At 44.2% G+C, this 15,392-nt stretch overlaps 1 protein-coding gene across 2 annotated transcripts in view; it reads left to right on the top strand.

The window, feature by feature from the left end:
- nrp1a (neuropilin 1a) overlaps window positions 1-15,392 on the top strand; it is a 63,566-nt gene that overhangs the window by 35,974 nt on the left and 12,200 nt on the right. For both annotated transcript variants that reach the window (XM_031320179.2, XM_031320189.2), the window contains exons 7-9: window positions 536-702; window positions 9,956-10,111; window positions 12,529-12,673. In XM_031320179.2, coding sequence (XP_031176039.1) covers window positions 536-702; window positions 9,956-10,111; window positions 12,529-12,673 — 468 coding nt within the window. The remainder of the gene's footprint in view (window positions 1-535; window positions 703-9,955; window positions 10,112-12,528; window positions 12,674-15,392) is intronic.

Raw genomic sequence — 15,392 nt, 5'->3', positions numbered from 1 at the left:
CCTCAAAACGGCTGCCCCATGTCAACACAAACAAGGGAAGCCACTCCTAGCATAGGCGGTTGGGCTGTTAAGTATGATATATGGCCCCAAAATACAGATACACACACCTAAACTCCCCCAAGAGACCAAGTTGGGCAAAATAGTCAGTGTGTGCAAAAAAGATAAACTGCCCACAGGGAGATGAGGGAAACCGATCCAGTCAGTGGAAGAAATAACTAGAGTGAAAGTCACTTTAACGGCTAATACTGGCTTAATCTTAGCCCACACTGAATGTTTTATGAAGACGTCTTAATGCGAAACACTTCCATCCGGCTTCCATTAGAAACAAAAAAGAAAGGAGAGAAACAGAAAGGATTTACTGAGGCGTCGCTGATGTGCTGTTCTTTTCCTGCCAGCAGCACTGAGTGCCTGTCGTGTGGCGTCCTCCTCCCCAGAGACGAGCTCTTGATTCTGGGGGACACTGAAAGCCCCTGCTGGGTACATTCTGGTGCTCAGGACTCAACTTTTACTCTCCTTTTTTTTTCATTCCCTTTAGACTTTGACTGTAGCGACCCTTTGGGAATGGAATCCGGAGAGATAACGTCGGACCAAATCATGGCCTCGTCCCAGTACAACCCCAGCTGGTCCCCAGAGCGCTCCAGACTCAACTACTATGAAAATGCATGGACGCCGGCCGAGGACTCAAACAAAGAGTGGATACAGGTACCACGTCCTTTCTCATGTCACACAGAGGTGACGGTTATTTGATTAAACTATTCAGAAATCTACATTAAAGGAAGTATCGGTAACTGATGAAAGGTTGAGAATATCTGGAGAGTAAACCATAGCAGCATAGAACAATTCGCCAACTGCCTGCAGTATGTTGTTGGAGGTGAGTCACAGTCTGAGGGGGTAGGCAGTATTGGAAGTGACTACTGCCTGCTTGAACACAGTAGGAGTGTTCTGTGTTTGTCCTTCAGTCTCGGGAGGTGCAGTGTCTCCATAACACTGACGAGACTCAACAATTTTGATGATGAATGTCAGCCTGATGGACCTCTGGGTGGTGGAGTCCACGCCTCACAGAAATTGCCTTTGTCCACTCTCTCTGTCACTGTCTACCTGTCTGTCTGTGTCTTTTCTCTCCGTCTGTCTTCCTGTCCTACCTGATAACTTCCCCTTTCCTTGATAACAGTGGCCGCCTCCGGGGATGCTGGGATTTAGTCCAGGCATCCTGCCCAGCCATATACACACACACACACACACACACACACACACACACACACACACACACACACACTGTCATATTTTCCTGTCTGTCGGCTTATCTGCACAAAGTGATCATCACCCACCGGGGGAACTTTATGTAGAAAGATTAAGGATTTAGTTATTCCATTCCCAGCTGGGTTTAAGTCACATTTGCCAAGTCCACTCACAACACAAACCCCCCTTGTAACACAAGCACACTACCTTGATGCATTTGGAGCATGTTTGATTTATTAACCGAAAGCCTCTAGGCCTTGTAAATGCCCAGACTGTTTTTCTTTTTCTACTGTTTTTCTACAGTCTTTTTGCTTCATTGCTGAAAGGTTTGGCCCCCACATATTCCTCAGGGGATGAATAACAGAGCTGACCCAAAGCCAAATATTTGCTTGGGGAGGGCCATAAGCAAGCTTTTCCTTTATTATTGCAATGAAAATATTGTCCTTAGGGGCCCTTGTTGCTCCTTCAGACTAATTTAATCAGTGTTTGAGCGGATTTGAGTGCAGTCTCCCATGCGTATGTGTGCCCATGTGTGCATTCTTGGCTTTGTGGTTGAGTAAAAGGGTCTGGCCAGGTCAATATTGTCCTGCAGAGGAACTCGGCATGTATCTGAGTGGGTCAGGATGAAACACGGCCTCCCTTACCACTTTCTCTAGCAGCTGGACAGTCTGTTGTAGTAAAGCATTTTTCTCTCTGAAAGGAAAATCCATTGTTCATAGTCAGATATGTGTATTCAGGGTAACAGCATAGGCTTGAAGGCTTCTCTACCCCGGTTTGCCATTTTGTCAGCGGAAATTACAAGTGATCACAATGATTTGTTGCCACTTTAGACCATCCCTGCTATAATATTGATCATATTGAGGATTTGATTTGGCAGTAAACTCTGGATTTTTAAAGGGGATGTGCTCTGATGGGCATGCTGATTTCCCAATACTAATCAAACCAAAACTGGGGCTCTTCTAATTTCTAATTTCAGACGCAGGGAAAGAGCCAAGTCTGTGGTTGCCACGTAATTTATGTTTTCGAAAGAGTGCGATGCACTTGTGTCGAGCACTCTGAGCAGAGGTCCAATTATCACAAGTGGTATCAAAAGAGTAAAATTCTTCATTCCTCTTTCATTACGCCTGTACGTAGTGCTGCAACAAGCTAAGGCCCCCTCGCGGCACGTACAAATCATCTCAGTGCGCCGTCAGATGCATGGTAATCAATTCATTATTTATTTCATTATCATTCCCTGACTGTAGTCTGAGGCAGACTGTTTTTTTATTATTCATGACAGGCAGCCTTTTGATTTCTGGGCATTTTCCTTCACTCTGCCCTCCTTTTTTTGCTGAACATAATCCAGATTTGTCATCCATTTTAATGCTGCTTCATTCTGATGCATGGAGAGGAGGTGGGCAAGATGCTAGAGTCTGTGTGCTCTTCTCTGGGTAATTAGATTGGTGTCGTTCGGCATTGAGTGCTGGGTTAGCCGGGCCATTAATCAGCCCTTTGGTGTACACAGAGATGGACAGATGTCCTTTGAGGGGCTGTGTGGCTTGAGGACGGAGTAAAGAAAGAGGCAATAATCCTTCAAAACAGGCCTTCATTTCATTTTTTCCTTGTTCCTTTCAGATCTGTTCACTTCTCTCTTCTTCCCTTTTCTCTTCAGATCTCTTGAAAATTCAGGTCTACAGATCTATATCAGGGTAGGGGGAGATTTGTGCATATAATCTGCCTGTGTGAGCCATGACTGTCTTTGAAGCTTAAGAGGATGAACAACGGGGGTCTCTGCAGTAGGTTGCAGCAAAAACAAAAGGGTACACCCCCAGACTATGCAGCTTATAGCCTGATCCTTGCTTTATGAACTCAGACTGGCTCTATAAGGAAAACCTGAATGACACATAACACATACGCCTCTAAGAGGAAGGTATATGTTTTTGGCGCGTCATGGCCTGAGAACTGATGGTTCCTCAGTTTGATTGCAAAGAAGCTGACATAGTGTGGAATGGCTTTGTCAAATACGTCGGAGAAAGGATCTGATGGTCACCGAGAGTCACCGCACCATCCGAATGATGCAATAAAACCTAAGGTTGAATCTCTGTCAGGCAGCTGCCATTGATCGCACATGAATAATTTACACTGTCTTGGAGAGAACCCAACTGTCAATACCTGAAAGCCTCTTTATTGAGCATCTCATAATGGCAATATACAGTCCGTTATCCCATACACTAGCTTGAGTTGATTTTGCTCTCCATATGTATAATTTAGCTGCAATGGCTTCTGCCATTATCTTCTTGCCAGGATGCATTATACCTTAATTACCTCATTGGTATTTATGTATTTATCAGCCTCTACATAACTCTGATAACCTAAATAGTTTAATCATGAGAGGAGATAGTGAGTCCATTTACTCCAGTCATTTGAGAAATTCTTTCATCTTGCTTGTCTAATCACTAAAAATGAGAAGTATATCAGTGTTTGTTTGCACAGTATGCTCCTTTATCTCCTGCATGTGATACTTATCTTAAGGTAAAGTAAACCATTTACTGAGGAACTTGTCACAGCTTTACATGGGAGTTTAAAACGTGTAAATCCATAATGCAAACAGCACTGTGAAACATGGGCCACGTAGCAAAGATAACAGGTTGAGTTCCACTGCCTCACCAACCAAACAACCACTAATCGCACACTTCCTCGATGACAACAACCGCTCCGGCCACCGTAGCGTTTGTCTTACTTAAGCTAAGCTCAGACGCTAAACCAGCGTGCTCTGCCATGCCTTGCTTTTCTTTCTCATCCGAATGTGCTTCCAATTACCCCAGGTCAATGAGTTGCAGAAATGCCCCCTTCATTGCCATTGTGTCTGTCTTCACTTCTGTCCCTGTTCGAGGGCTTGCCGCCGTGCCCGAGTGATGAGTAATTAGAATATGGACTGGTAATTAACAGCAGCTTCTCGGTTGATGAAGTCTAGCGAAAGTGGAGGAGCGGAGGCTGGCATGTAGCTGCCGGTGAGATCATCATCCTGTCGTACAAATGGAAACAATGGACGCTGTCTGTGCCTCGCTGCTCCCAGGCCTGGCTCTCAATTGGAAAATCAATGGGAGGATAGAGAAGCACACTCGAGTGGAGGATAGCCCAAAAGTGGGACTAGAAATCGAAAACATGAGGGATGGCATGATGTAATGAAATGAAACAGCGCTGCTTAAGTCCCCCGAGACGAAAACTCGGCAGCTCAGCCGTAATCAGTGTCATTTTCAGTGTCTGCACTATGGCCAAAAAAAATTCCTCACAGCTATAGCCAGTCGTCATCACTAAACGGTCCTCCACGGCTGTATATCCTGGGATAAGATCGTCAGGTGCTTCCAGACATGACATACCTTCAGGTTGCCCTCCTTTCCTTCCTGATCACTGTTACTTGGTTCCATAATCATGACTCAGAGCGTTTAGTCATGTGTGTGTTGCAAGGATGGGAATGGCCCTGGAGTTAAAGTCTTTAAGATGATTCAGAAGGAAGGAAATCTTAAAAACCTCTCTGTTAAATGCTTCCTCTAACAGCTGGTCTGTTTAATCATGCGGCAGTACATATCAGAGCTCACTTCACACACACAACAAACCACACAAGCTCTTATTTTATTATAGCTGTCGTCCAACCTATACATCCCTCTTTGTCAGGAAAACAGATGATCGGCAATGAGAAGATGGGAAGACATGCATAATTTAATGCCACCAAAGAGGTGTCGGGGGCTAAAAAAAACTGTGACTCTGTCAGGTGAATATCGTGATAAATGGAAGGTCGTGAGCGGAGCTCATAGGTCCTGCAGCATTTGAGTAATACAATTTTCATGAAAGGAGAATTAATTTCACTTTCAGGTAATACGGCTATTCCAAAAAGCTTCTGCTACCCAAGTAGATGAAATGAGTGAACAGATTGCTGAAAGCTGGTTTAGAAATGCAGCATCTGGGGCTAGAAAGTGTCTCTTTAGCTGCATGGTAAAGTAGCTGTATGTATGTCAGTTCACAAAAATGTTTCTCCCATTAATATACAAAGGACATTATATTATATATACACATGCATATTTTGTATGCAGAAAAAAAGTGACTAGAGGCTCTGCACATACTTTATGGCCCGGAATGATTCCAGGATATCTTTCTTCTAACTATACCATTCTTTTGAGATCCATAAAGCATTTCCAGAGGTTGTTTCCAGGACGCGGGGCCGGTGTCTATGTCTACCAGCTGCTCTTTGACTTTGGAACAGAGAGGAAGCGCTCCCTCCATTCTCACCCTCGACATTTCTCTTGTTGTTGTTTTTAGTGAGGGAAAACGAATAAACTCATTCCCCAGAGGCCTCGGTTATTCAGTCAGCAGCCCACACACACTCACACACACACACACACACACACAAACACACACACAGATAGCTATTTCTCCCCTCTGTTTGGGGAAGCAGGGAAATGGATTCAAAAGAAAGAATTTGGTAAACTTCTCCCAGAGTACCGATTGTTGCATACAACTTCTTGGCAACTCAATTATAAGCCAATCAAGCAGCGAGAGATAAAGCTTCTGAGCCCCCCCCCCCCCCCCCTCCCTGGTCTTATAAACCACATGTCTCCTCACTGCACCCACACAACAATGACTAGGCTTTAGCCTCAAATACATATGATGTGGCCTTGCTGCACGTCTGACTCACACAGCACAGAGACAATACTCTGAGAAACGGATAGATGTAATGATCTCGCCCACAGCTGCTGCTGCTGTTGAAGGATAATTGGAAAATGGTCTCTTCAAACTTGTACAAACACACATAAATACATAAACACACTGCCCGTCTGTCATTCCCCATCATTTCTTCCCACACTTACACACGCATATAGGCCTCAAACAAATCTAATTGCATGCACACCAGGCTTTAACCGGCTGATGTTACAAGCCCGAGCACGACTGATTCTTTTTCTGCTTCTCGGATTTCATTAGTCATTAGAAACAACTGGAGCCGTGTACAGTGGCTGTTGTGAGGCAAGGGGCTTTGAGTCATCGGTTTGCCTCACAACAGGAAGGTAGAGAACACACAAAACACACACACACACACACACACACACACAGAGTCAAACATATTTTGGATTACCTCGAGCAGGAAAAAACACCTGGGAGACAAGGACGCACAGAAGTCCTGTCCACATATCAGCCTGACATTGCTTTATGGAAAGACTCTGAGATGTCTCTGTGATTTCTTACCTTCCCTGGCATGTTTACGGCTTAGTGTGTGTGTGTGTCCCTTGAGATATGAGTTACTGTGCACCAAAATGCCCAGAATGTATGGTGTCATTTGTCTAGGTGGGCTTCAGTCCAAACATGCACTCTCATAGGAGAAATAACAATATGGTATATGAGTAACAGACACAAGCTTCTTTCTGTTAGATCAGCAGAGTCCCAAAATGCAGCTGATCCCTATAGTTACTAAATCAGGAGTCATAATTCACACCTTTCTGCACAGTGATTACACCATCCATTGAGCATGATTCAGCCTTTCAGGGCTCGATGACAAATAGTTTATCATCAGAGAGTGATATATTTGCCCGAGATCCACTGTGCACTATATACTTGCGATTTCCAAGTGTTGGTTATTGGTTTACACACACACACAGACACACACACACACACACACACACACAGACACACACACACGCTTGCGATTTCCAAGTGTTATTGGTTGATGTATATAGTTCAGCTAGTGCTGTCCGTGGCTTTGGGCTAAAAGGAGTCCCACTAGTAATCATTATCTGGGCCTGTTTGTTTTCACTGTGGTCTCTGTGGTGTGGGATGGACTGTGCTTTACATCCAAAGCGTCCTGGCAGCCAGTCTTCTCTCCCTGACCCATAACCTCGGTCTGTTGGCGCAGGCTCGTCCTCGCTACTTTGCTTCTAACAAGCAGACGTTAATAAATCATGCTTTGCTCATTACCCAGGCTCTGTTATCAGCTCGTGTCTGTGAAATTGATCTAGTCTGTGCACGTCTTCACTGGAGACCCCACGCTTCTGTCCTTCACATCTTCCAAGGCGTCACTGTCAGCGGATTGTTTCCCTTCCCAACTTTCTCCTCTGCACTCTTCTCTCTCCTCTTTCCTCTTTCCACTCTTTCATCATTCTTCCTCCTGGTCACATCCCATCATAGCTTACCCTGATGCCACTTTTGGACTCGCATATATTCAGTATCATTAAATTTCAGCTTTTGCGCCAAAAACGTACAATAAATCTTTTTGGCCCGGCATCTCTACGGTTTGTGTGGCCCTAAAACTATTGAACCACAAATGACTAAAGTATGTTAGAGTTTTCAGCTCCTTAAAACTGGCCAATTCACCACACCCATCATATAGCACAGAAGCCCTCAAAAATGACTACCCTTTAAATAAAAACATTAATTTACAAAAACAAAAAAAAACTTTCCAACTAGCCCAGAATATTGATTAAAGTCATACATCAATCCAACCCTCTTTAAACCACCCATATTTCAGCACACTCAGGGTCTTAGATTGTTTGAGTCTGAGCACCCATGAGTGTTCCCAATTAGCCCTGCCACTCATTTCATTCCCAGAGGCTCTTCTTCTCCATTACACCTAATGAGATGTTTTTTAGAGAACAATCCCAAGGCCAAGTCTTCCCATTAGACCTTTTTTTGATGAAAGCCTTTTCAGTAAGCTGCTTTGCTATTGGTCCAGATTGAAAATGAGTCATGCTGGCCATTTAAGCACAGATGGTAAAGACCTGCCTGGCTAATATACGCCAGCATGGGCCGCGCTGCCATCCGCTATACTTTCCTCATCCAGCGCTGGCACATATGGCCATTAAGAGAGAGGAATTCAGCTCCTGCGTTATTAAATGGGAACCGTCTGAAGCTGAGGGGATTTGATTTTGTCTCTATTTGTGGACCCAAAAGAAATCTGGGACTTACTGTATAAGCCCCATAAGCCTGTAGACAGGAACAAAAGTATTCTGTCTCTGTATGTGACGTGTGTGTATCTTTTTTGTTAGTCTCCATCCATCCAAATCCTTTTGAGTAGCCAAGAGAGAGTGAGAGAATAGCATGGTGGAACCTCATTTATTGCCCCCATCTGTTTATGTCTTTTTACTTCTGGAAGTGAATTTGAGGAGCAGGAATGACCAGCGTCCTGTGGCATGCAGATGTTCCTTTTTCTGCTCTTTGCTCCCAGTCATTAAGTGTGGTGCAGTACTGTATATAAGGTTGGCTGACAAAGCTAGCTGGCTCTGACTGTATGGTTTAAGCATGCTGGGGCTCTATGAAGATTTTTGGTGGCAGATCACACTGGCTTTGATTTTCTAAAATATGTGCACGCATCCGTGTCCGTCTGCCCTCTCTCACATAAAGGATTTCACTTGCACATGCACATACCGAAGATCTCCTTAGAAAAAGACTCAAGACTCTGGTCGCCATTCCATCTCACGTCAACATCAAAGGCCTCGTCTCTCATCGTGATCTGGAAACCTGTTCCACCAATGCTCCGTCATCCTGCCACACTGCTGGGTTTTTGCGGCGTCTGCACGCAACACCATTACTCCTCATTAACGTCAGCTCAGCCTGTCAGAGAGGGTGTTAACGCTTGTTAAAATGAAGCCCGCTGCTTCATACAGTACGCTGAGGACTTAGCAGTCCTTTTAAAGCCTTTCAGTTTCACAATACACTCACTATTTTCCTGTTATAGATGAAGGTATGATACAGTGGGGTTAAGGAGCCTCCACCGAGGTCAAAGGGAGACAATTAGTTTTCACTCGTGGCTGAAACATTCCTTGGTGTGTCCGAGAACTAACCATAGCGGACCTCACCTCCCGGCTGCTAGTCAGGCCTTATAGTCCCAGTCAAGTCAGGCAGCTTCATTAACATCATCAAAAGCCAGTTTAAAGGCTATTCTTACCGTAGAAACAGAAGCCAGGGTGACATATAGAGGACTGTGTGTGCGTGTGTTTTCCCTTTCCTTGCAGTGATGGTTGGCAGACAGACACAGGTCTGATGCAAACCAGTGACTTTCTCTGCCTAGCATCAGCTCTGGATGCAGCACACACACACACACACACACACACACACACACACACACACACACGAAAATATATATACATGCAATGACAGAACAGACATAGACCCAGACACTCTCTGACCTACCACCTCTGGCTTTCCTCGTGTGAAAATATAAAAGCCCTCCAGTAATGTACCGCAGTCCATCCATACTTTATAAAGCCCTGCATATTTTAAAGGCAAAATATTTGATATTCAACGTTTCTGTATCTCTCTTTCCTCCTGACTAATTTTGATAATGTGATTGCAGACCTCGCTCTATTCAACATTCACTTTTATCCGATAAGCTCTTGTCTCCCCTCTCAGGAAATTAAGTTGTCATCCTGTGTCTCTTTCATTAATGTGAATATCATTTCATTGCTGTTTATTAAATTCCAGGTAGCTGTGGCCAGAGGTGATTCTAATAGTGGGCTTATATTTTTAACTCTCCAGCTTGTCAGTGCATTATTAACACAGACGATGCATTGAAAGCCTTTTCTACTGAAATTGTTCATGCATTTTAACAGGCACTGTATTTCATCTATATCTGCTCCAGTTAATCAGCATCTTCCTAAACACCTAAAGGAAACATCTTGTCATTCTTACAGCTCCTGTTGAAGATTTCAAGCAGCATTTTCTCAGGTGTATCTTCTCTCTTTACCCTCTACAGGTGGACCTTGGCTTCTTGCGGTTCGTCTCGGCCATTGGCACCCAGGGCGCCATTTCCCAGGAGACCCACAAGATTTACTATGTCAAGTCCTACAAAGTGGACGTCAGCTCTAATGGAGAGGACTGGATCACTTTGAAGGAAGGCTCCAAACAGAAGGTAGGGGACCCTGTTCCTTATTATTATTTTAATTTTATTTTTTTACGGCACAAATCTTTCTATTTATTTTTCAGCTCCTACAACGTGAGCCCATCTATTTATTTATTTTTTATTATTGACAAAATGCAGTATACAGAGAATCAGGTAAACAGTAATAGCACATGAACATCAAGTGTACAAACTTATGAAGATAAAAATAAAAAACATACGAAGCAATACAAACGATAATCATTACAGCGGTTTCAGGGAAAAAAAGCTCTAGTTTCCAGTTTTTTTTTTTGTTATCCAACGATCTAAGTGACTTTGGTAGAGATTTAAACTCTATGAGAAAAGGTGCAAAATTAGGAGATGAATTAGAAAATTTCTGCTTGTGAATATAAAATTTGGCATACAGAATGATGAAATGAATTATCTGAATTATCGTAGAAACAGATGATATGTTTAAGGTTAAAGGTGTAGACAAAGTGCCTGTTCCTCATTATTCATTAGCCAGCAGTGGTCTAATGACATCATCTCGAGGCTCTAAAACTATAATTGAAAATGATAATCTGAAAAGCTCGGATAACTTTTCTAGATACTTTTGCATTCCTGAGCTCTACGTGAGACTATCATCTCAGACTAGATAATGGTTCATTTTTTACTTCTGCCTGACCAGTGACTGCGTCATAAAAGCCACTGCTGTGCATGCACTGCACTTGAAATATCCTGTCTCTAAAAAGCAGCCAGCTGACTTGAATTGTGGTCTATTCCAAGTTGCCTTTGAACTCAACAAAAGGGGGAATACCCAGCCATATGTACTTGAGTGTCTGTCTCCCAACGTACAATTATACACTTTCCTCTGTATGGTAATATACCCACCGTCCACAGTATATACTGTAAGTGGATGGTATTTTCCAGCACAGACTGCGGTGCTAATGCAGCACTGCAGTAGCTATAGAAAGGATAATGTAAGGAATGTAGTCTCTGTTTTATGTCAGGCACCCGTCAACTTGACGAAGAAAAGACAAGGATGACAAAAGACTTGACAGACAAGAGTTAAAGGGGATAGGGATAAAGCCTGTCATGTTTGAGCAGCTGGTAGAGGAGCATCCAGAACAGAGAGGAAAAGAAGAGGAGGGAAGGGAGGAATGGCATGCTTGACCGGAGCGTGACAGGCTGTAACCATTGATTGCTGTTTCAGACCAGGTTTTGTCCACCTGGAGGCAAACACCCCGTCCACTGTGGGTCTTCCGGAGGGGTCAGAGATGCATGTGTGTGTCTGTGTGTCATGTAAATACCACCAAGGCATTTTTGAGTAAAAGACTGCAAAGCCGCAAGTGAAAGAAAAAAAAGTTCCCAACAGTAACAGAGCATCCGAACAAGTGTTTGTGCTGCTGTATACACATATCCCCGGGCCTGATTATTTTATAGTCTCCCCAAAGTACACAGTCCCTTCTGTAAAGTGGCGGCTTAAAGGTGCCGTGGTAGGCCAGGCCTGTATTTTTCCGGACTCTAAAGTGCTTTTGTGCGGAGGGTTGCCATTTGCTACATGCTGAGCCTGCAGTTTGGCGTCTTAGCTCTGGAAAAAGCCACTTTACAGTTAGCGAGTGGAGAGGAGACTCGGCGTGACATTTAAGAGAGTGGATGACTTTGTTGCGGTCCCTTAGTGACGTGGTTGACAGGTATTGCTCAGGGACTGGGCTGCAGAGGCAGGCTGTATGGACTAATGGATCAGCGCTGGTGTTGTTTTAGCTCATCTTAGGTCCTTTCTATCAGTGTGTCCATCCTGCTCCTCTCAGCTGGATTCCTCTCTGCCTCACAGCTACTCCGTGGGCGGGTCAGAAGGTCACATGTTCACCGGTGTGATTCAATTACCCAGAATGAACTGTGACGGACTGCGGGGAGTTGTTTTGCTAGGTGGTCGGCCTCTTGGAATGGCGATAGTAAACTGTCAACCGACCCCAGGGGAGAACAGTGGCATCTTTGACCTTTAAACAAGACACTGCAGTAAAACCTCCACCAAATCTGGAACTAGAGGACAGAAAAAGGGCATCTTGAACCAATATGGTCTTGTCAGTGTTACACATACAGCCTTAGGTTTCACAGTCATAGGCCACAGCCTGTTTGTGCTGCTACATATGGCGCAAGACGAAGCGCTAGGGCAATTTAAGGGGTCAGTTTAGTCGTACATAGCATAGCACCACGGTGAAAAGACAGATTTTCCAACACTACCTAATGCACCTTGACTCAGTACACAAATATGACCAATCATTCAGCTCCTGCCGTTTCACTGCATCTTAATCTCATTGAATGACAACCTTTCCCTGACTTCGCTCTCCTTTTTCCTGATTCAATGCAGCCAAGGTCTCAGACAAATTTCCAAACAGCATCTCGATTCAACATGTCAATAATTGACTCTCCTTCCGCCTCTATCACAGGTTTTCCAAGGCAACACCAACCCAACAGACGTTGCCAAGACGATGCTGCCCAAACCCACGCTGACGCGCTTCGTCCGGATCCGTCCCGTTACCTGGGAAACAGGCATCGCACTGCGCTTCGAGGTGTATGGATGTAAGATATCAGGTTGGTACTGCTCAGATCCCTGCTGATCTGAACACACACACACACACACACACACACACACACACACACACACACACACACCTCAGCTTTATATTTGCTCACAGCTGCCACTGACAACGCACAACTCTATATTATACTGCATATATTCTAACTAAATGCAATGATCAGATGATGCCACTGACTCGATTTAGGATTTCTGCACATGCCCAGATGTTAGTTTCGCTCCCTTCTTGTTGCAACATACTTGGTATTTCCCACTCTGGCCCCAGTTGCACAAACACCTTACTTCTGCCAGGTGTGAGATGAAGCTCTATCTCTGTGAGAGTTCTGCTCTAAGGCTAAAGTTAACTGCTGCATAATAGAGGAGTGGCACAGGAAGGAGGATTACCTATTTATGTTACCCCATGTTTAGATGTACCTCATTCAATATAAATGGAGCCGACAGCTGGCAGGCAGAAAGAGATGGAGATGGGTGGGATCTATATGGTCTCAACCCTCCTCTTTAGACAGTCTGCCTTTTGCTTAGAGAGCTTTGATTTTTGGAAAAGCTCTTCTCATCTTTGCTTTTTTGTCAATGCTATTTGTAATAAGTGGTGTGTGTGTGTGTGTGTGTGTGTGTGTGTGTGTGTGTGTGTGTGTGTGTGTGTGTGTGTGTGTGTGTGTGCGTGTGTGCGGCTCACTTTCAAATGGTTTTAGCACATCTGTCTGCATCTCTATGGGTTTATGAGCATGTGTATTGAATGTTAATTAGTGCTTGCCTGTGTATTTTGTTCTTCTGTACTTGGATAGGCTTGAATAGGGAGCGTATCTTACAAGGACAAGAAAAAAACTGCCATTTGTTGTCAGTTTTGTTAGTTCAGCATTAAGCCTTGGATTACAGTTAGGGTCCGGATTAGTTGTAACCAGCCAAGTGTGTGTGTGTGTGTGTGTGTGTGTGTGTGTGTGTGTGTGTGTGTGTGTGTGTGTGTGTGTGTGTGTGTGTGTGTGGAGTTATGCAGTTATGCATTACATATGTGTAGCTGTTCATGTAATAGCAGAGGGCACTGTGGGTACAGCAGGGTTACAGCTGGGGCGTGTGTTTCGGGCGTGCGACCAGACCGCTGCACAGAGCGTAAACACATCACAGGACTGAAGTCACCACAGGGCCTCCGTAAGGACGTCAGCACCCCTGGGTGCTATGAAGTCACTGCCAGCTCCACTGTAGGCTAGCAGCACTGTCGGAGAGAGAGAGAGAAAGTGCGAGGCTCTTGAGGGCTGCATAAACTCGATGACTCACTCCGTTCTACCTTGAGTTATGATAACTGCAGGAACTTTTGTTGAAAGAAATATGAACTTTTTAGTGCATCTCCACTTCTCCTGAAAAGTATATACAGTGCACAAAAATGTGAGCTATATAGAGCTATATAAAACTATTCTAAGGTTCATTTTTTCCAACTTCCACTTGAGATGTCAAGACCATAATTCAGGCATCAGATTAGAGGAGGAGGTGTACCCCAGAATGTTGCAAGATGTTTTTCCCTAAATCATCATGGTCGCGTGCCCCTGCTGATGCAAATAGCTACTCATTAATAAAAAGATCCACCGCCCTGTTGTTTGTAAATACGCCATGGTGTATAAATATCTCTGATGAACCACTGATGCTCCACCCAAACCCTAAATGCCCACACCGCCATGTATCACCATATACACGCTTGCAGTCCACAAACACACACACACACACACACACACACACACACACGTTTGTTCCTCTGGGTGTGTCATTGCATGCATGTCATCTGTGAAGCTTCTGTGATTGCAGCTGAAGTCAATTAAGAGCTCCAGATGAGCCGGGGAGTTCACCCAAGTGTCTAAACTCAGATCAGACACACAAACACACAATCACGCACATACAGTATACCTTTCCCTCATATCCTTCCACTTCAAAGGCGATCAGTGTGCAGTGCCTTAGCTTTGCTCTACCAGAGGCTGTGATCCGTTTCAAACAGATCTTGGCCGAAGACGAAAGAAAGAAGGTCGAGAAACCCACAAAAACAGTCAAGAGGCTTCCGCACCGCCAGCGTTTGTTCCTTGAGCCTCGATTTTCTATAGTGCAGGACCAGAGATTTGTCTCACGGGTCTGCATAGGAGCTGTTTTAGATAACCAGAGAGAGAAGTCTGAATGAGGCCTTGTTTTCCCCAAGTCTTCGCTCTTTCTTCCCAGATACAGCTATGCTATTGAGTCCTGCAGCGGTACAGAGCGCACTTTGTCTCGTACAGACAGACACAGAAGATGTAATAATGCCTAGATTTATCCCTCCGTGGGAGCCAGATAGTAAATATGTTATTGCTCACCGCAGGTCCCTGACTCAGTGTCTTGGGATTAAGTGTTAGGAAGAGACAAAAAGTAAGATGTAGCCCTAATACAAGCTGCTAAGTTTCAGAATTCTAGTGATTATATCACGGAGAAACTTTTGTGAGCTCTACTTTTGGCTTCAAAACTCAATACTAGACCCACAAGACACAAGAACTATGAGGCTAGTACTACTAAATGTTACATGAAGAGGGACAAATAATATATGTATGTATAGAATTGAATGGAATCTTTTTGGTCATGTGGTCATTTTCAAAAAGAATGCCCTGTCCAAAAAATAATCCAGGCACAATTCACTTCAGGCCATAACTTCACTACTTTCAAAATTCCAACAGTGTAATAAATCCTTGAAAACGTAACGTCAAAATT

This window comes from Sander lucioperca, chromosome 23, assembly GCF_008315115.2.
Source record: "Sander lucioperca isolate FBNREF2018 chromosome 23, SLUC_FBN_1.2, whole genome shotgun sequence".
NCBI classification, from domain to species: Eukaryota; Metazoa; Chordata; class Actinopteri; order Perciformes; family Percidae; genus Sander; species Sander lucioperca.
This window is presented reverse-complemented; position numbering and strand designations above follow the sequence as displayed.